Source organism: Panthera pardus, unplaced genomic scaffold, assembly GCF_024362965.1.
Source record: "Panthera pardus isolate Hobbes unplaced genomic scaffold, ASM2436296v1 HiC_scaffold_18, whole genome shotgun sequence".
In the NCBI taxonomy this organism is placed as follows: domain Eukaryota; kingdom Metazoa; phylum Chordata; class Mammalia; order Carnivora; family Felidae; genus Panthera; species Panthera pardus.
The window spans coordinates 31,188,565-31,211,542 of record NW_026526743.1 but is presented as its reverse complement, the minus strand read 5'-3'; the positions used below and the strand labels follow the sequence as shown (position 1 = coordinate 31,211,542).

At 36.5% G+C, this 22,978-nt stretch overlaps 1 protein-coding gene across 1 annotated transcript in view; it reads left to right on the top strand.

The window, feature by feature from the left end:
* RPGRIP1L (RPGRIP1 like) overlaps positions 1-22,978 on the top strand; it is a 92,658-nt gene that overhangs the window by 54,592 nt on the left and 15,088 nt on the right. Inside the window, exons 18-23 of the mRNA XM_019455924.2 lie at positions 2,158-2,342; positions 2,464-2,547; positions 5,690-5,791; positions 6,237-6,396; positions 8,100-8,173; positions 21,172-21,355. Of these exons, the coding sequence (XP_019311469.2) occupies positions 2,158-2,342; positions 2,464-2,547; positions 5,690-5,791; positions 6,237-6,396; positions 8,100-8,173; positions 21,172-21,355 (789 nt within the window). The remainder of the gene's footprint in view (positions 1-2,157; positions 2,343-2,463; positions 2,548-5,689; positions 5,792-6,236; positions 6,397-8,099; positions 8,174-21,171; positions 21,356-22,978) is intronic.

Sequence of the window (22,978 nt, the reverse complement as noted above, 5' to 3'; positions counted from 1 at the left end):
TCTGATGATAAATGAGCTATTGATATTATTATGGTTTCCTTGCACTCGATACTGTTCTCAAGATTTTTCGTGTGTGTGTGTGTGTGTGTGTGTGTGTGTGTGTGTGTGGTTTTAAACAGACAATGATGTGTATAGATGTGGATCCCACTGTGCTTGTCCTATTTGGAATTTGTTGAGCTTCTTTATATGAGCTTCTTTATATGTAGGGTAACCTTATGTACCAAATTTGGGAAGTTTCTGTTTCTTCATTTTTGTTATGCCTTTTCTTCCCTCTTGGGCAGAAAATGTGTGGGCAGAACCATACATGTGTGTGTTTAATGGTGTCCCACAGTTCTCTGAAGTTTTATTCATTTTTATTCATTTTTTTTTTCTCTGCATATTGGATAATCTCTATTGGTTAGTCTTCAAGTTCACTGATTCTTTCCTCTGCGAGCTCAAATCTCCTATTGAGCCCCTCTATTGAATTTTTTCATTTTAGTAATTATACTTTCAACTCCAAAATTTCTATTATGTTCTCTCTTTTATAAAATTTCTATCTCTTTATTATATTTTCTGTTTTATAAGTCATTGTCATATTTTCTTTGAATTCTTTAAATGTCAATTTTTTAAGTTCTTTGAACATATAACAGCTGTTCTGAAGTTTCTGTCTGCTAAGTGTAACATCTAGACACTCTCAGAATGTGTCTATTGATGGCTTTTTTCCTATATTTGCAGCATACACTCGTGCTTATCCATAGGTGCCATGATTTTTTGTTGTTCTTTAAAATTGGACATTTAGGATACTATATTATAGCAACTCTAGGTTTCAACCCTCCCCTACTCCACAGGGTGGTTCTCTTGCTGTTTTTGTTTGGTGACTTGCCTGAACTAAATCTGTATCTTTCCCTCATTGTACCCACTGATGTCTCTGGTAAGGTTTTATTTGTTTGTTTAATTTTAAGTTTGAGTCAGCATAGTTTAGTGGTCAGTCATTGATTGGTGAAAGGTTGCACTTAAACACTTTGAGCTGGTTGGCTTCCCACCTTTTGTCTATGAGTTAAGGAATGGGTTGGGTAAGGGGTTTTCAAACTTCAGGCAGTCTACAAGTCTCGTGTTCAGCCAGGGAAGTAGCTTACTAGAGTCTGTTCTGACTCTTACTGTTGTTACTGAGTTTCTGTAGATTCTCTTAAATAAATGCTTCTCAATTTGTTGTACACCTTTGTTTAATTTCCAGAGCCGTTAAATGGTCCAGTTTTATTATTTCTTTCTTTTTGTGGAAAGGATTTACTGAGCTCTTCATTCGGTCATTCTAGAAGTCCCACCTGTGCCTGTAATAGAAGTTTATCATCTCCTTCTATTCCATCTATCATCTTTATTCTTTGGTTCTAAGGTCTAGAGTTGTTTTGTTTTTTCTTTCCCAGCCAGCCATTAAAAGATGTGTGAAACCCTTGAGTCAGAACAGACTCTAGTAAGTAAAGGAAGGATACCCCTGAAAAAAGTTATACTTGAAATATAGTTCTGTTTTTTTCAAGTCCAAGATTTTTCAGTCTGACTAACATTTGTGACTCTATATTACAGTTACAGCTAGGTGATACTTTTTAAAATTACTATTTTAGATGGTTTGTTTATTTTATGGACATTTGTTTGCTGTGTTGCTATTAATTTGGAATAATTTAACAAATCCCAGTAAAATATATTTTAAATTATGATAAAAGTTATCATAAAATTATATGGTAATATGAAGTCTTCCTTTGATATATAAATTACTTGAATTTGTGAAGTTCTAATATATTTTTCTATAGAGACAAGTCTTTTGCAAGAATATTCAAGTCAAGATGAAGGTTGATTTTTGAACTATAACCTAGATAATATCTTAGCAGAAGGCTAAGAACTCTGAATAATCTCCGAATTTAATTTCATTGAATTAAAATATTTATAAGTTAATTTTCTCATCTAGGAGTCAGTATTATCACTGAGACCTTAACTTCTGAAAGCAGTCTGCTTGAGAGATGAACCTATCATAGATTATTTTGTCTTTATTCTCTAAGCCATTTGAGGTGTGAGTAAAAACCAAAATTATTTTTAAAGTCGTGGGTAGTTCTCTTTGTTCTTCTTTAATTCTTATGGTAACAAAATTTCACTCTAGCATTAATTAAAATTTTTTTCATAACTTGACAGGAATATTTGAGTTAACAGATCATAAAAAGCATCCTGCAGGAACCATCCATGTTATATTGAAATGGAAATTTGCTTACCTTCCACCAAGTGGATCTATAACTGAAGACTTAGGAAATTTTATACACAAAGAAGAGTCAAAAGTTGTTCAAAAACTACCTCCAACATCCTCTATTAGCACAGTAGTTGTGAGTAACCGTGACTCTAGCACTAAAGAAATCGTTTAAAAAGAAAGAAAGAAAAAAATAGCTAAAGTCTTATCTAAGTGTATGTTTATCATACTCACTTTAATGTATTGATTTATCTTAGGCACCAACACCTAAACCAAGACAGCGTTTAACACCTGTAGATAAGAAAGTATCTTTTGTGGATATCACACCACATCAGAGTTCTGTAAGTAGTAAACACTGAAAATACTAATTTTTTTCTCCCATAATAAGTATTTGAAATACATGATATAGTTATACTCTACCTGATTTCAAAGGAAACCAGTGAATAAAATGCTTCTTTTTCCTTTAAATGTTAGCTTAATAATTTGGCACGGTTTAGAAATGTTAATTCTTCTTACTCTTTGATCTAAACCCTCCTTTGGCTCCATCTGTGTCTCCAGCTACTGCTTTAATCCTCTGTCCTCATTTATGGGGAAAAAAAATCTCTTCAAAAAGTTGTCTTAATTCTGTCATCCTTTCTTCGCACTGTTTCTTGAACTCACTCTAGGCTGATTCATCCTCATTTCAACCACCCGTGCTAAGGTCATGATGACTTTGACTTTGCCACAGCCAATAGTCAATTCTGAGTCCCATCTTTATCTCCCTATAACATCTGACACAGTGGAATACTCGCTTCCTCTTCACTTGGCCTCTGGAACACTGTGCCTTTCTTGCCCTCCAACTTTACCAGTTATTTTTCTCATTCCCTTGGACCAAATCTCTCAAGATTGAGGTGCCTCAACATTTAAACTGCAGACCTAGACGTCTGCTCAGTCTGTATCTACATTCAGAGGTCTTATCCAGTCTCATAGTTTGGGGTTTTTTTTTAATGTTTATTTATTTTGAGAGAGAGAAAGCATAGGCGAGGGGCAAAGAGAAAGGAAGAGAGAGAATCTTAAGCAGGCTCCACGCTGTTCCATGAACCACAAGGTCATGACCTGAGCCGAAACCAAGAGCCAGATGCTTAACTGACTGAGCCACCCAGTCACCACCAATCTCACAGTTTGGAACAACATCTAGATGCTGATACTCCCATATTTGCATCTTCACTCTTGATCTCGCTGCCCAATTCCAGATTTATTTTCTTCCTGCTTATTTCATATGCATTGGACGTCTAGTAGAAACCTAAACTTCACATGTCAAAACCCAGATGTCATCTCACCAACCCTCTTCCAAAATGTTTCTTTCATTGTTTCCCATTCTCATAAATGACTGACCATTCACCCAGTGGCACAGTCATGAAATTTCAAAGTCATCCCTTTGGCATTTCCTCTTTCACATCCCACATCCAGTTCATCCACAAAACCTGTCAGCTATACTTCCAAAACATATCCCGTAGTCAGTCATCTCTACTGTCACCACTCGAGTTACCATCATCATGTCTTTTGGACTTTAACAAAATAATAACTTATTTGTAGTTGACATATCTCTCACATAGGTAAAGGACATGAATCTTAAGCACACAGCTCAGTGAATAGCTACACAGCCACCACCCAGAGCTTAAAAAATACCTGGCATATACAGTGCATTTCATATATATGTGCTAAATAAATGAATTCAATAATTACTAGTCAGGCAGTATTTAATAGCTAATACTTACTGAGTGCTTATTATGTGTCAGACACTGAACTAAATGCTTTATGGCCACTGAACTCATTTAATTCTCACAACAACCTTAGGATCATACTAGAATTATTCCCTTTTAAAGATTGGGAAGGTAATGTTTACAGAGCTTAAGTAACTTGCTCAAGGTCAAAGTATTAGATCTGGGATTCGAACACAGGTAGCCTGATTCCTACATAAATGATCATAAATATAAAAAAGATGTGCATAGAGATGTCTGTTGCAGCGTTCATCACAACAGCTAAAAATGGTGAACCAGTTATATGTCCAACACTAGTAAAGTGGTTCATTAGATTATGATACACTCATTTATTTTAATATTATGTTTTATTAAAAATTATGTTTACCCAAAGTTTCATACCAAGAGAAAATTTTATGTTGTGGTATTAAGGGTTTTTTAAATGTAACAGGATATATTGTATTTATAATGTAATTACTACTATGTAACCAAGAGATTTCTTTATTTGCATTAAAAATTAACCATAAAGAAAAAGGTAAAAAATAAAAAGAAATCTATTATTAACAGATACTATCATTGGGTAATGAAAATATGGATTTGTATTAATTTCTTTTGTTTTCTTGTTTATCTTTCACATTTTGTCTTATTTAATATTTTTTAATGTTTATTCATTTTTGAGAGACAGAGACAGAGCGTGAGCAGGGGAGGGTCAGCGAGAGAGGGAGACACAGAATCTGAAGCAGGATCAAGGCTCTGAGCTGTCAGCACAGAGCCCGACACGGGGCTCATACCCATGAACCATGAGATCATGACCTCAAGCCAAAGTCAGATGCTTAACTGACTGAGCCACCCAGGCACCCCTATCTTTCATATATTCTATATTGGACATGTTTACTTTTAAAATAGCAAAAATGATAAGCTGTACTTTAAAAATACACATCAGTTTATAAATCCTGGAAAATGATTGATTATAAATTGATTTTTGATACAGTTAAAAAAGAATGTTGATCATAGAAAGTACATTATCTATCCTAGTACATGCAGTTTTTTAATTACATGAGTAATGTATAATCATTATAGAAATATTAAAAAATACAAAGGAAAATTTAAAAACATTAAAAATAAAATTAAGTTTCCCCAAATCTATATGTCAGAGATGGAATTTAGGTGAATTTTCTTCCACACTTATTCCCATGGGAGTATACACATTGTTGGCTTGTTTGTTTTTTAACAAAAGCATGTACAACTATATGTATTGTTCCGTAGCTAGCTTTTCTACCCAACACTGTGTTGCGTACTCTCTTCGGTGTTAGTAAGTACCACTCTGTCAGTGTCAGTGCACTTGTGCAATGTCAGTGGCAGTGAGAGTGTCGGTAAGTACTAATAATGATCTACATTATTATTTTTTTCATGGTTACAAAGAACTCAGGTATTTGGATGTACCGTATCTTACTTAACTAGCCCTCTACTGTTGGACATTTGCATGACTTTCAGTTATAAACAGTCCTTCAGTGAACTACACTTGCCATTCTTAAATTGTGTATATACCATGATGAATAGCAACCATTGTACTGAAATACATTAACTAAATTTAGGGACAGATGGGTACCTACGATATTTACTCACATGTATATGTATATACGTGTGTGTGTGTGTGTGTGTGTGTGTGTGTGTGATGATGATGATTTGAGATTTAGTAATAAATGCAAAATAACATACATGCATGTTTTTACATCAATAAAAGGAGATAACTACTTCTCCTGAAGATGGGAAGGAAATTTCATCAGAAGTGGAGCATACACCAGAAATAGAAATTAATATGCCAACTCTTTCACATATTCCTGAGGTATGTATTTGCATTAAAATTCTTTCAAAAGGTTTATTTGGTTCTTAAAAGACTTTGTATTAACAGGATCAAGAAATCATAGCATTATCCTATTTTTGTGTACAACTTCCTGGGAATAGAAGGACCAAAAATATGACAAGGGTTGTAACAGCTACAATTATGCTGATATTAGCAGGTAGTAAATAGATATATGAATTAGAGTAATCTGTAAAAGTCATTTTGATGTTAATGCATTTTTCATTCTTGGTTTATAATAACGTTTTCATATATCCGCATATTATCATTTGTACAATTTCGGTGATTGTTTTCTAACGAATCACTTATGTGTAATGCTTGTCTATATATTTAAGTCTCAAGCTTGCATGCTTTATTAATCCAGTGCTTCAACAAGTATGTATACATGTGATCTAAGCAACAGTGTATCAGTGTGCTTTCATTTCTTCAGGTTTCTCAAGGAAGCAGTGTAACGAAGGTAAAAGAGAATACTGAGAAAATACAAGGAAGAGATGATGATGTGTCTTGTCTCTCTGAGGGTCAGCTTGCAGACCGAAGTTTGTCTTCTTCAGAAGATGAAACAGAAATAACTGAGGAACTAGAACCAGAAGGTGATTTTTTTTTCCTTTTTTTAAGTTAACATTATTTCCTTCTTTGCTTTATTTAATCTGTTAAGAGTATGCCTTTGGGGCGCCTGGGTGGCTCAGTCAGTTGAGCGTTCGACTTCGGCTCAGGTCATGGTTTCACGGTTCGTGGGTTCGAGCCCCGCGTCAGGTTCTGTGCTGACAGCTCAGAGCCTGGAGCCTGCTTCAGTTTCTGTGTCTCCCTCTCTCTCTGCCCCTCTCCCCACTCGTGCTCTCTCTCTTTCTCTCTCAAAAATAAATAAACATAAAAAAATTTTTTTTTTTTAGAAGAGTATGCCTACAGGGCATCTTCATTTAACAGTGGATCTACCTCATGATACCTATCTCTCGACAGAAACGATGGGACAGAGTTCAGTCTCGTCAGCTACGGTCGGGGGAACGACTGCACACCTTCTTATTTCGGCTTGGAGTGCCCCACTAGCATCCAAGTAGAACTGCTGACCACGTGTCCAGTTTATATTTTAAATAACTTCATATTCTCTGTGGGTGTTATAACTATCATCTGGATTATTCTAGAGAAATGAACTTTTTAAAAATTAAAACTAAGAAGTCAGACAAAAAAGACAACTCATGACAGTATTTAATTTCTATGAATATCTGGAACAGGAAACTATAGTGACAAAGCATTGAAGTCGCTCCCTGGGGAAGGGCAAATAGGAACAGAGAGATGCAAAATAGGAGTAGATTATCGGGGGCACGAGGAAACTTATGGAGTGATGGATACATTCACGATCTTAATTGTGATGATTTCACAGAATTATGTATATGTCAAAATATCAAATTTTACATTTTAAATATGTGCAGTTTATTGTATGTCAATTGTGCCACAATAAGACTGCAAAAAAATTTAAAGATGCTTTTAAATACTAACTTGATTTTTTGCACAGTATAATTGGTTAGGCTGTTAGAAAACACCTATTACCCTGTTCTCTTTAAAAAGATTATTTTTAGGGGCACCTGGGTGGCCCAGTCAGTTGAGCGTCTGACTTCGTCTCAGGTGATGATCTCACGGCTCGTGAGTTCGAGCCCCGCGTCGGGCTCTGGGCTGACAGCTTGGAGCCTAGAGCCTGCTTCGGATTCTGTGTCTCCCTCTCTGTCTGCCCCTCTCCCGCTCATGCTCTGTCTCTCTGTCTCTCAAAAATAAACAAATATTTTAAAAAATCTTTTTAAAGATTATTTTTTCAATTTCACAAGCTATATTTTTATTATCTTTGTTTCTACTAAAACTGAACTTGGAATTTTCAGTCGTTTTTTTTTTTTCTCTCTTTCCTGAAATATAATTTAGGGGCGCCTAGGTGACTCAGTCGGTTAAGTGTCTTACTCTTGATTGCGGCTCAGGTTGTGATCTGACAGCTCATGAGATCAAGCCCCATGTCAGTCTCTGCGTGGAGAGCACAGAGTCTGCTTGAGATTCTCTCTCTCTCCCTCTCCCTCTGCCCCTCCCTTGCCTTGCTCTCTCTCTCTCTCTCTCTCTCAAAATAAATAAATAAACCTTTAAAATAAATGAAATAAAATGTAAAAGTAAATATCTTTGCTGTTAAAAAAGGTCTAGACATAATTATCATATTGTTCTTTTAAGGTTGTCCTTATGACATATGCTTATTTCTGTCCATTTTACAAGGTATAATTGCTTTAATAGACTTAAACTATTGAGTTTTATTTTTTAACAGATGAGGAAGAGAGATCAGCGTCTGACAGTGATGAGTGTATTATTCCTGGTCCTGTCTCCGAGAATATCAAACAGGTCAGTAACTTGATGCCAGCTAGAAAATTGTGAAATAAAGTTGTTTTCATTTGTAGTGTATCAGTCTTCATGTATGAAAATCTTTGGGCAAAAATATTTCTGGGAAAATGCTAATGTATTTTCACAATCTTACCCATACAATCATCTAGTACAAAATAAATTTATATGTAGTTTCATAATGTGATGGGTGATAACTTCTAGAGTTAGTTTGGCTTACATGTTAACAATACCTAACAATAGTAGCTTTAAAAGTTAATTGATAAAACCAATTGACTTCCCTGACTCCTTTTCAGAACCATTGTACAAAGGTATGTTAAATCACATCTCAACTTTAAGAATTCAAAATGTGATATTGCATTCAAAACTATAATAGCTTGCAAATGTGAATTCATACACTATTCATATCTAAATATGTCCACTGATAAACTATTAAAGTTATTTCATTTCTGCCAAAAAATTAAACCCTGTTAGATCCTGTATAGTGTTTACGTGTTTTGTAGCACATTGATGAAAAGTAGTATGTAAATTCAAATTTTGAAAAGAAAATTGTACTTTAATTTACATGGGAAGTATACCACTTAGCAGGGCATTTTTTATTTTACGGAGGGCGGGGGGCATTTTTATAAAGTAAGTGTAAGTAACGTAAAAAGGCTCTAGCTTTTTCTGTTCATCTACATTAATTTTCCTGAAATGATTAATTGTACACCTTTTTTTAGAATTTCTACTTTTTGGGTAAGAATTGGAATACTTCTTTCAACTCTTAAAATTCTCAGCTTAACCTCTTTGCAGAACAAACCCAAATGCAAACAGAATAGTTCATCTGTCCAAAGTTTTATTACCATTGTTATTAATTATAATACCACCTGACCCATGCATCTTGATATATGGAGTCTTTTTTCTTCAAAATCAATAAATCAAGGAAGAAATCTTGAGTATGGTTTCCTGGACATTTTTGATAAAGCATTTAGTTCAATTAAATTTAGCTTTTTTGCTTTATCAAACCTGAAATTGTTTATCAAACTGATGAATAGAAATTCTATGCTGTCTATTAGAAAATTGTGATAATGGGAATTAAAGGGAAAATGGGCCCCTTGTGTGGATAGCCATTTGTATTAGGGTTTTCCAGGGAAATAGAACCAATAGGATATATATGTATAAATGTCTACATATAGAAAGATTTATTATAAAGAATTGAGCCACGGGACTGTGGGGACTGAGAAGTCCCAGGATCTGCATTCAGCAAGGCAAAGACCCAGGAAATGCAATGGTGTAGCTCCAGTCTGGGTCTGAAGACCGTAAAAGTTGGAGTGCCAGTGGTACAAATTCGAGCTGGAGAGCAGGCAGGCAGAGACCCAACAAGAGTCAGTGTGTTCCATTATCACATTCAAAGTCAGGAAAAGACCAATGTTGCATGTGAAGGCCAACAGGCAAGAGGAGTTCTCTCTTTGTTCTCCTTTTTGTTCTGTTTAGGTCTTCAATTGATTAGAGGAGGCCCCACCCACATTAGAGAGGGCAGTCTGCTTTACTCCGTCTACCACCTCAGATGTTAATCTTATCCAGAAACACTCCAAGGACACACCTAAGGCAATGTTTGACCTATGTCTGAATAGCTGGTGGTCCAGTCAAGTTGACAGATAAAATGAACTATCACATCATTTTATGAAGAATGTATTCTCATTACACCGAGCACAGTAAGCGTGCATGTTGGAATCAGACATTTCTTCCTGTACATCTTCCTTAAGAACTGCTTCAGGTAGCACTTTCAGGACAGTGACACATGGCTTTCATCAGAAGGAAAGGACGACTTGAATGGTGCTTCTGACCTCAGCACATCCTGCGTAACATGTCCTTTAATTATCACAACACTCCTATATTCCTTAGCATCTACTCTGTGTCAGAAAAGAAGCAATCCCTGGCCTCAAAGAAGTCACAGTCTGCAAGGAAACACAGTCACAACGTAAGGTGGTCGGAGCTAGGGAACAGAATGCACAGGGTGCTGCTATAGGAGCATTCAAGCAGGTACCCAACAGCATGAGGGACCCTCATCAAGGATGACTTCCAAAAGTCAGTGAAGCTTGAGCCAAGTGTTGAGGGTGATGAGGAGTTAGTGAGAGCCATAGAGGGGTCATTTCAGGACAGAGGAATGATAGCATAAAAATTAGAATGTGGAGCATAACTTGTTCTGGAAATTCAGAATGGTTTTAGGATGGACTACATCTATGGCACACCTACAGGGCCCCGGGAGAATATGCTGAAAAGGTAGACATGTCCTCAGCGTTGAGGCCTCTCGTGTATCATCGAAGGAGGCTGAAGTCTATCCTAAAGTTCTGTGAGCGGCCAATAAGGGCTTTTAAGGGAGGGGGAAGATCACTCACTCATTAAACAGATATTTGGGGAGTATTCGCTGCATTCCAAGTTTTGTTCTAGGCCATGAGAATATAGCAGTGAATAAGAGAAATAATCCTCTTGCTCTTAGGGAGTTTACACTCTTGAATTCAATTTTAAAAGAAGAGAGGCACAGAGACTAATTAAAAAGTAATTAGAGAACCCTACTCTTGTTCCCCCCATTTGATGAGATTTTTTTAACCAATTGCCTCTACCCTCTCATGTCACAGAATTGAGACTAAAGTAGTATCCTAGATAAGTATCATTTATGCCAATTACACTGTGAATCTGAATTACCTGCTACACTGTATAAGCACTTGAAGATCACCCAGTTTCCTCCTTGCGTGTTTCAGAATCTCTCAGCTCACAGTTATTTCTTAGAAATGTTGATCCTTAAAAGGAATCTAACAGATTTCCCAGGACTTAGACATATTACTTGGTTCTTCCTCTTTTCTTTATGTCTGTGATGTATAATTAATCATAGATTACTTCATTTTGTTTCATTTCATTTACAACATTTATGAGCTTCACTTTGTCAGAGTGAAATGCTTGTCCCCTCCTTTTCTTTCCAAAGTGGCATAATTAGTGTTAGCATCTTTTTTAACAGGCTACATAAAGTTTAGTGGCTGGATTAAATCAAGTCATTAACATAATGTGCTACCCAATTTGCCCCTATCGCTCTTCGTTTCCAGGACATCAAAGGGCCACAGAGCACCAGTGTAATTGGGCCTTGCTGGCCTGTCAGATTCCGTCAGCCTGACGACTGATTCTTTTACTAAACAGCTTCTAGGCATGATAATTAAGTGGGGTGGGGGGAGTCTGAGAAATGTAAAACTTTGGACATTTCTCTATGAATATTTTATTAATTTGAATAATCAGAAGTTAACAGTATCAATTTGATGTATAATACATTGATTAAAAGCCTTGTTTTAGGTCCTTAAAATAGACATCAAAACCAAAAATTTGCATCTGCCATGACACTAAAAAAAAGAATTAACAATCCTCCTTTCAGAGTGTTTCTAGTTTTATCTTTTAAGCAATGCAGCTTTCCATTTTCACTACGAAATGTATGGCCATCAATTCACAGATTTCTTAAAGTGCGCCCACAGGTAAGAATGGGAAGTCACACTCTGAAAGAGCAACGGACTCTTCTGTGCATTGCGTATTTACATCGTTCTCTTTCTCTGTTTCTACTAATGGCAGTTTTGTAAAAACTGCCATATTCAGTTGGGCGAAATTGCAATTCCACCTGGAAACCAGGTCCTCTTGAACAATATGAGCTGGCATTCCCAGGTGACTGCAATAATGATGTTCAGCAAAATATGCTTTAAAGATTTGAAAGGCAAAATGCATAAAGCAACTCACTACTTTTAGAATTCATGTATTAAAAAGTATTAAATCAGGGGGCACCTGGGTGGCTCATTAGGTTAAGCATCCAACTTCGGCTCAGGTGATGATCTCACTGCTCGTGTGTGTATGTCTCTCTGTCTCAAAATAAACGTTAAAAAAAATTAAAAATGAATAAAAATAGAAAGTATTAAGTCGGGGCACCTGGGTGGCTTAGTCAGTTAAATGTCTGACTCTTGGTTGCAGCTCAGGTCATGATCTCATGGTTCACGGGCTCAAGGCCTGAGTCGGGCTCTGAGCTGATAGTTTGGAGCCTGCTTGGGATTCTCTCTCTCTCTCCTTCTCTGTCTGCCCTTTCCCCGCACACGCACCCGTGCTCAAAATACATGAGTAAACTTTAAAAAACTTATTAAATGATTTCAGAATCAAACATGATATCCTGTCAATGTGTAAAATAAGCCCCTCCCACTGTTTTACATATGGACGCTTCAGCTAGATAGAATACGTTTCAAAATATATTTTAGGTGAAACCAGAAATGTTGAATTACTCTGCTGGTAGAGTCTTCCAAAACTATTTTTTATGTTTTGCAACTTAATTATCTCTTACTAATATACTATGGACATCTTTCCATAGTAGTATATTCCCATTTCTTTTAACAGATGCATAATACTGCAATGCATAGCCATACCATATTTATTTAAATAAGCCCCTTTTGAAGGACCTTTAGGTGAGGGCATCTAGGTGTCTCAGTTGGTTGAGTGTCCCATGGAGCCTCAGGTTTCTTTCAGTTTTTGCTAATGCAAACATTTCTGGTTACAATAACAACGTCTAAAAATTCCTGCTTCCTCACATCACACCTTTGCCAAACCAATGGTGAAGAAATTACACCTCACTGAAAATTCCATTACAAAGAAGCCAAGAAAGAGGAATATTTATATACACATACGTACACATTTTTATATGAGCATACAGACACAACATTTAGGTTTATGTAAACAAAGAAAATGTCTAGAAATATATAGTCCAAACACCATTAGCAGTGAGTATCTCTGGGACATGATCAGGGCAGGGGTCAGCAAACTATGGCCAATGTGTCAATCCCAGCCCTCTCTCTACCTGTTTTTGGAAATAAAGTTTCACTGAAACACAGCTACACCCATCATTTACCTATTGTCTATACTGCTTTCACTCTAGAAGAGCAGAGTTGAGTGTTTGCAACAGAGACCATATGGCCTGTGGTGCAAAAATTATACAAAAAGTAATTGCCAACCCCTTTGGCAAAAAATTGCCGAAAACAAGGAACTTTTATATTTTACTTTTGGGATTTATATTGTTGGCTTATTTTTTTTAAGTATATTTATTTATTTTGAGAAAGAGAGAGAGTGAGCAGGGGAGAGGCAGAGAGAAAGGGAAAAAGAGAATCCCAAGCGGGCCCGCACACCATCAGCACGGAGCCAACGTGGGCTTGAACCCACAAACCATGATCGTGACCTGAGCCGAAATCAAGAGTCAGGCGTTTAACCTGGTGCCCCTGTTGTTGGATTATGTTTAATGATGAGTATAGACTCCTTCTAGAAAGGAAATAATTTGTAAGCTAAGTCTGTACTAAAATGTTAAATAATAACTAGAGAACAGTTTCATATGAATATCATAGAAGCTTTTTTGTAAATATCTTAGAAAGGGACAACAAAAATATACGTTGAATCTTTCTTGGTTCAGAGCAGTGATTCTCAAAATGTGGTCCCCAGACCAGCAGCGTCAGCGTCACCTCAGAAACTGTGAGGATGCAAATTCTTGGGCCCCACCCCACACCTCATGAATGAGAAATTCAGAGACGGAGGCCCAGCAATCCGTGTGTTATTGAGCCTTTCAGGTCATTCTGGGGCATGCTAAGAGTTTAAGAACAACTTTAGGGAAAAGTGGTACTTCTCACCATGACTGCACACTCAGATCACCTAGAGAGCATTTTTAAATGCCAGGGCCTGGCTCCATCCGGATCAGCTAAATCCGAATTTTGTTTAAAGCTCCCCGGGTGATACTAATGTGCAGCCAAAATTGAGAACCACTGTACTATAACATCTGTTTTCAATGATGGTGAAAGTGGAATACCATATCAAAATCACCTGAAATTGAGGGTAATTTTTAAAATTCTCTCCTTCCTTCACATTATTGCCATAGTAAGCCACAGTTAATGATGGAAATGTGTCATATCCCTCAGGTGTATTAGGACAGGAAAAAATATTCCAACCATTGCTTTAGAACATGTGGTAACAAGCTTCTGTAATTTGCTGACCATTATAGATGCAGTAATTTTCATGGTGTATAAGGGAGACCATGACAGTATTCTAAAAATAAGCCCTCTTAACTCTAGCACCATTTTGATCTCCATCACTGAAGTTTCGGTATTTACATTAATTGTTTAATATGGGTCTTTCACAGAACACATGAGAAAAGATAAGTTACTGCCACTGATGAAAGCTGGGGTTTTTTTTTGCTTTTGTTTGTTAAAAACATTATTGTCTTGACAGTTTGAGTTTCTCTTTACTCTTCTTTCTCCCAAAGAGCTTTTAAGAAACCAAATATTTTCCATCAAAACATGTATGAAGAATGGATATGATTCCTAATAAGGGGAAGTTTTAGAGCCTAGTGTGAGTTGAGAGGACTTTTTTTTTTTTAAGTTTATTTATTTATTTTCAGAGAGAGAGAGAGAGAGCACAAGCAGGGGCAGAGAGGGAGGGAGAGAGAAAATCCCAAGTAGACTCCACACTGTCAGTGCAGAGCCCAATGTGGGGCTCAGACTCACAAACCGTGAGATCGTGACCTGAGCCGAAACCAAGAGTTGGTTGCTTAACTGACTGAGCCCCCCAGGCTCCCCTGGGAGGACTTTTTTTTTTTTGAGATGACTCTGCCCACCCCCAGCCTGAAGAAGGAAGTTGTAAGAATCACTTTTAATCAGTGTGCATTCCTACCCTGTTTACCTATGGCTCTGTCAATACCAATGGTGAGCTTTTTTTAGAACTCACCCCAATTAAAATTTTTCTCTTAAAGGGCATAGACATAGATTATAACCTTCCATGTCCATTTTATATCTTATCAGTTTGCTATATAGTACCAAGTTCTGCCTACTCCTATAGGTAGGCTTTGTTTATATTTATTTACACACATACACACATACGTATGTAACACATTTTTATGGTGATAAATGTAATACCCATGTAAATTCATGTAACCATTTGGGGAGTAATTTGAATTTCTCACATCTATCCCTTAGCAATTCTTCTAAGAGAATCATTCACATACACAAGAAAACATAAAGGAATGCAACATTGTTTGTAATAGCAAAAAACTGTGGACACCTGGATTGTTCATCAGTAAAGAAATAAGTGGACTATAGATTATATATGCAATATAAATGGAATTCTATATAACAGTTAATATATAGGAATTGGATTTTAATTATAAACATGAATAAATCTAAAAATATATAGCATTCAGTGAAAAAAAACACAAGTTGCAAAATGATTAATAGAGGCTGATACCACTGATATAAAGCCTAAAAACAGAACAATACTCTGTGTCGTTTATGGATATATACCTATGTTGTAGAAAATATAAAAGCGTGTTTGGGAGTGATACATGCCAACTTAAGAATAGTGGTTACCTATGGGGGGATGAGAAAGGAAAGAAAGGAACTAGGAGGTGGGGGCTTTACCTGTATCTAACTGAAATGTTTCATTTCTTCAACAGTAATAACAAAAAAAGTTTGAATCAGATACAGCAAAATGGTAACATCTGTTTTAGACGTTGAGTACTTGAATATGCCAAATTATTTTCTATACTTTATCATTTTTAAAGTTACGGAAATGCTTATTCACTGTAGAAATTTAGAATGAAATAAAACTCACATGTAATCTCACCAGAGTTAGAGTTAAATCTAATGGACTAAACCAAGTTGAAAACTTTTATCATAGGCCATCCTCAGTTAAGGGATACGATGTTTAAGGACTGTCAAGTATAATTAGTTTTTAGAAGCCTAACAATTCAACTCCAATGTGACTGCTCTGATGCTTGAAACCAGAGGAAGAATTCAGCATGATCCTCTGAAGTAAAACATAAAAAATTTAAGCATGCCAATAAAAGCTTAAGTAAATACTGTAGAAAAATATGGCCTAAAAAGTGAATTAGCATCAGTCAGGAAGCAATGGTGGAATTGAGCCAAAATCATGAGAACTTTTAACTTTTTTTCTCTGCGAGTAATACAAGCTGTCATCACATTTCTAGATCATTCAATCACACAGTATGGTGTGTCCATCTATACAGGCAAGTAAAAATAAGTTCTTACTTGAGTGACTTCTGTTACTTCTGTTCACCACAGTCGACTTTTAAATGCTTTTTTTTTATATGCTAACATCAACATCTTGCTAACTAGAGATGTAAATAGGGCACTTGGTGAACAAGACAAAAGTAACATCATACTTAGTAACAAACGTTCACACATACAGAATAGAAGACAGGAAAAGCCTAAAGCCTATACCATGTGGCCAACTTACTACATGTGAAGGCTACCAATACCCTACAGAAGTACAATTGTCTTGTTCTAGAGATCCTAAACAGACATTATGATGCATCTGACTGCAAAGACTTGTTTGAATCAGTGTATGGTTATCCCTTGCAAGTCTCCTAGTGGAACTTTTCATTGTTTTATTATGAAAAATTGGAAAAGTTCAAAAAATAGTAACCTCCCATCTCAGTTCCACAATATTGACCTGTCTTTGAAATACTCTTATTTAACTGAAACCTTAAACAGCAAGATTTCTATATATTTTTCAACAGTTAGTAATAACCAACTTACCAAAACACGGGAGACAAATATTTGTTAAAAAAGAAAACCTAAAGGGGCGCCTGGGTGGCGCAGTCGGTTAAGCGTCCGACTTCAGCCAGGTCACGATCTCGCGGTCCGTGAGTTCGAGCCCCGCGTCAGGCTCTGGGCTGATGGCTCGGAGCCTGGAGCCTGTTTCCGATTCTGTGTCTCCCTCTCTCTCTGCCCCTCCCCTGTTCATGCTCTGTCTCTCTCTGTCCCAAAAATAAATAAAAAACGTTGAAAAAAAAATTTAAAAAAAAAAAAAAAAAAGAAAACCTAAAAAAAAAAAAAATGCAGCTACACCTTTTACTGGCAATATACAAAAGATATTCTGAATATATAAAAAATATTCAGCCTCCCTTGACTCCATATCTTTAAGTATTTATTGAGAGCCTACTATGTGCCAGATAGGATGTTAAATAGCAGAAGATTAATAAGACAAGGCTCTGGCCTCCAGGAGCTCACAGTCTACAGAGAAGCAGATAGGCAAAAAAAAAAAAAAAAAAAATCCATTAAGTATAACGTGACTAGAAAGTATAGTAAGGACCCAGAGGAGGAACCAGCTCACCCTTGGAGAGTAGAAATGCTATCCTAAAAGGACAGCATGTGTGGCCCAGGACATAAAATAAGTAGAATTTTGTCTGGTGGAGAAGATTTCAGATACAAAAAACCTGAGCTATATAAACAGCACACCACTGGTCCCAGAAAATGGCTAGAGTGTAAGTTAACAGGCTTTCAAGCAGAAAGGGTGATACCTGATTTGTTTTTAGGGAGAGAATTCAGCCACAAGAAGAGCAGCTGAGACTCCAGACCAGGGATTAGGGGCAGGAGTGCCTCGCCTCTCTTCTAGCCGTGAGAGTAGATCCCTTCGTTTCTGAGTGTGTGCTGCATGCCAACAGCAGTGATGTCATAAGCAGGGTAGCTCGAGTCCCTGCATCCCTGAGTTTATAGGCTGGTACCGTCCATCTGCGTCCAGTTTTGCCGACCAGCTCTCTTTCATGATTTCTTCTCATTTCTCCCTTGTTACTCCGTCAAACTGCATGCTAACACTAGGCAGCTGTTGAGTGGGTCCTTCCCCCAGATCAGATGAGAACCTAAACAAATTTCTCTAGAGATAAAAATGAAAAGAGAAGCCACATCCTGTTTTGTCTTTTTATCCCCAATAGCTGATACAATGTTGAAACACAAGCTTTCAATAATCTGATGAATCATTGTGTTCAGGAAGTGGAATGAATAGGGATGGGTGATCTCCAGGATGTGGTGGGTATGAAAAATGAAAATGGCAACCGTGGCTCCGAGGTCTCCTGGCTGTAGGGTGGCCAGGTGGCTGGTGATGTCACCTGAGATGGGAAATATCAGAGGATGAATGGGATCAGGGGAGAGGGTATGAGTTCATTTCTGACACGAAGTTGTCTGACTGAACCATCAGACAGCTGATATACTTCTTAATCTTCAAAATCTTTATTTACAATCTAGTTGAACTTTTGATTCACAGAGGCAAAAACACAACCAGAATTGTTCCAATGTTGAAAAATAAATTGGCTAGCCCCAGTAGCCAAAAGGTATAATGTTTAGAAAATTCTTTATTCAGACAGAGCATGCTTCCCTGGATATATACTATTTGGAACTTATCCGTCTTCTAATTTATTTTAAGTTGATTTATGTAGCATAAAAAGAACAAAGATGGGGCGCCTGGCTGGCTCAATCTGTTAAGCACCCAACTCTTGATTTCGGCTCAGGTCACTATCTCACGGTTCAAGGAATCGAGCCACACATCAGGCTCCGCACTGACAGCATGGAGCCTGCTTGGGACTCTTTCTCTCCCTCCCTCTTTGCCTCTCCCCCACTTGCTGTCTCCTCTCTCTCTCAAAATAAGTAAACATTTTTTAAAAAGACAAAAGGGGCACCTGGGTGGCTCAGTTGGTTGAGTGTCCGACTTCGGCTCAAGTTATTCAAATCTCACCATTCGTAAGTTTGAGCCCCACATCGGGCTCGCTCCTGTCAGCCTGTCAACGCACAGCCCGCTTCAGATCCTCTGTCCCCCTCTTTCTGCCCCTCCCCCGCTTGCGCTATCCCAAAAATAAATACATATTAAAAAAAAAAAAAAACAAAGAAATGGTAACTAATAACTTCTATACATAATATTAGAAAATTTAAGGGACATGGGATAGAGGTAATGAGGCTCAAGGGGGAATAACAATAAAAAACTGGACCAGAAAGGAGATGATGCCATGTAAGGAATTTTAAAGCTCTTTTAAATTTATTTGAATATGATGGGTTTTCTTTTGGTTTGTTTGGTATTGATGTTTTTGCTTGTTTCTTTGGCTGTAATCTACTTTCATTTAGAATTCTATTTTTGTATATAGTCTTATTTGATAACTTAAATTTGTCCTTACAGTAATGCAAGTTTTTATATGGGGATTGTACACTTAATATATTATTAATAAAATAACCGGTTAAATAAATTTGATGCCCCTGCTATTTATAAGTTCATTTGTCTCTTCATTGGGTTCTGTGCTAAACAACTTTAAATTCTTCTCTGCACAACGTAGAGGTAACCATTTTGCCTCTCGGTGGCTATTTTCCTTTAATTCTTTTGTGCCGAGGCAGGAATATTTTATAAGATGTTATTGTTATAACAATTCTGAGTTTTTCAAATTACAAGGCATGTAAAAAGACTTAATTATGCACGGTGCTCCATTTGAACCAGAATTATAAAATGTGTGTGCGCATGTGGTATTCTGACAACCACGATGCATTTTAAGGAAAAAATAATATCACTTAAAATATTTTCTTTCCCATGTTAGTCTTCAGCAAGCAGAGAAGGGCTTTTCTGAAGTGAGGTTAGACAATAGAGCCAACTTCATTTTTTATGCACGTGAACGGAGAGGGCTCGAGGTTATTAGTTGAAACCGAGTAACCTTTCCAGGCTTCCATCTCTTTCTTTTCAAATTTGAATATGAAAAGCATATTCAAGTCAAAGACCATCACTTTAATGACATTTGGCAGTCATTTGATTTATTAGGTTTTAGAAAAAATTTTCCTTTAAATATTTCATCATACTATGCTAATCCTAGTAATATTGCCAGCTGCAGCCTTGTACCTGTATTAGTGGAGACAGAATGGTGTGGAATTTTCTCTGTCATCCTAGTAAAATTTCCATGAATCTACTGAATAATAAAATAACCTTATTGAAATATTCAGATTTGGGTTTTTAGTTAAAGTGTCTTAGAATACATAATAAAAGAAAATGTCTTTTGAAAGAATGGGGCAAAATTACTTCATCAAATATTGAGGGGGTTTGACAGCAATAGAAATTGTTCTTTATGGGGATATTTTTACAATAGGATAGTTATGCTTTTCAGTTTGATTAATTATATTATATGCTTTGAAACATCTAAGTAGTCACTATGGTGAATTTGCACAACTGATTTATGTTTGACAATGAGTTCCTAAAAAGTTGGCCATATAGACAGGTCCTGGTTTCAGGATTTTCTAGCGTGCTTCTGAATTTAGTAAAGAGGGGTTTAGTAAAAGGGAATGAAGTATAAATTTAAAATTGTAAAAAATTTTACAGTTCTAAGGGAGGAGTTACCTTGGTGTGATCTAATTTTTAAGTCATAGACTGTTGTTTGTTTTAAGTCATCACTCAAGGAAACATATATGGCTTGTATAATAATGTCTGTGACACCAAAATGTATTAAGTAAGGATTGAAATGAAAATTACCCAGTAAAACTGTTATTTGTAATTATTAAATCTGTAAAAATGAGGTAAAAAAAATAAATCACAAGGAAACCTGTGTTAAATTAGGTAGACAGTTTGTTTTTCTCGTTTGAAAACATTACTTATTGAATGAAATATGTTGTGGCAGAATATATAAGAAAATGGACTATAGTTTCTGCTCTAGTTAATATGGATTCATATAGCAACGTATACTAGCATAATCGCTATGAAGTATTCAACAGGCTTTGATCTCTAAATAACTGAAACTTTCTCAGGTACAATAGATTAAATAAAAGCAGTGATAAACATGTACTTCATTACATAGTTTGAAACAAGGCCAAGTGATACTTGTCATTCTGAAAGCAATCGGAGATGAAGATCTCATAATCTTCGGCCCTGATAGACTCCTAGTGGGGTATTTATAGCCTCAAATGTAAATCAGGAGACTATTGCCATGACACCGTTAACTTCAAACCCTGGGGCATTAGAATCTCATTCTCTCTCTCTCTGTCGTGAATAATCTATCATGTGTAACTACACAGTCGTGTACAATGTGTTCCAAAAAAGAAACCCATTGGCCTTCATGTTTTATTTAAAATTGATAGTGAAAAAGAGGAAATGGGTTTCTGCTCATTTGTTTTATGTTTCTTTGTTGTTTTTTGTTTCTGCTCTTGAAACAGCCATCAGAAAAAATTCGGATTGAGATCATAGCTCTAAGCCTTAATGATTCTCGAGTAACTGAAGATGACACTATCCAACGGCTGTTCATTGAATGCAGATTCTACAGTCTTCCTGCTGAAGAGACACCTGTGTCACTTCCAAAACCCAAGAGTGGGCAGTGGGTCTACTATAACTATAGCAATGGTATGTATGGTTCATTTATAATACAGACTTTTGTTTTTGTCTTACGGTGAAGGTAGCTGTAGGAACAAGGACAAAGTATGATTCTCTAATGTTCACACAAAGTCATGGAAGTCTCATCAGAATAGATTAATACAAGTCAGGTCGGTAGCATCAGGATTAAGAATTCAATTTGAAGTAACACTAAAGTTAAGAGAAAACAAAAATGGTAGGAAAACAACCTCTCTAGGTGTTCCCGCTATATCACAGAATCAAAAGAAAAATGTCACACGTGGGTCTACAATTGAATCAAAACGTATAATGTTTCGAGGGGAATAAAAAAACTACTATCTTTTTAATCATGATCCAAACAATTCTGTGGCCTAATTTTTTCTACTTTTCTGATCAATGTCCTCACATAGATGTTTTTACAATATATATATATATATATACACCTGTCTCCCAGTGTCTATATGTTCAGGATTTTAATTGAGTGACCTAAATTCTTAGAATACGTTTTCATGTTTTAGTCCACACATGCATTGAAAGCTGCAGGCAGGTTGTCTCTTTTAGGGCTTTACCTATCAGCTGGTTGCCATCTAAGTCAGACCCGCCTGGTACCCTGTAAATTCTTAGATCAGCCGACTTTAAGATGTTTTAGAGAATCGTATATATCAGTATATAATTAATGAGGAGTAAAAATATCATATCAAGCTGACATGACCCTATGATAAAACTGCTTATGAAGTTCTAAAGCCCTATATTTAAACAAACCATAAAGATGGAGTGTTGCATTATCTTTAGCAAAAACAGGCCATCTTATGCTAATTGAACACTAATATTTTTACTCCCCAGTTTCATAAATTGTATTTTAATCAACATGTGTAATAATGCTGTTGATCGTATGTATATCAGCTACTGGTCATGCGGTAAAAATACAGATGGCCGTGGTTACTTCTATGTGTGTGTACGCATGTGCACACACCTATTTTTAGAAATGTGGTCATTGCTTGAGACAGTAACCATGAGCATCCCAAGGTCTGTTCTAGTCTTCCCTGGATCCACAGTTCTTACTAGTTACGTGAACTTGGGCAAGCTATTTAAATTTCAGGGGATCCTTTTTTCTTATCTATTGAATAAGGCACCCTCTTAGATCTCTTCCAGCTCAAATTCTATAATTCTATAATGACAGATAGGTTGAGAAATCACTTAGGAAGCAAATAATATAGTCAGGACAAGAATCTGATTCCTCCTTCCTTTCGTTGACTTGATATAACAGAAACATTTCCAAAAATATTTTCTCAAACTTCCTTAGAGATATTTTACCTGCAAAGTGTCAGAAAAGTAAAACACACCAAATATTATTAGTAATGAGAGAACTGTTTAGACAACTAATTATAATGGAAATACCCCCAAGAAAAGAGACAAACTCTTCTGGCTTTTGTGTTATTCTTCTTAAAGGTCAGCAGTAGAATGTTTGGTTGGACTGACAACAAAATTGCTTTTTAGACATTGTACATGGAGAAATTTGGCCTGCTGCAGAACAGATTGTTTTTATTTGCTTAAGAAGCAATGCAAATCATTCTGGGGATGCAACCTGTTAACACATCCTCAAGTGTCCTGAATTTTGTATCGTTCCCACATAGT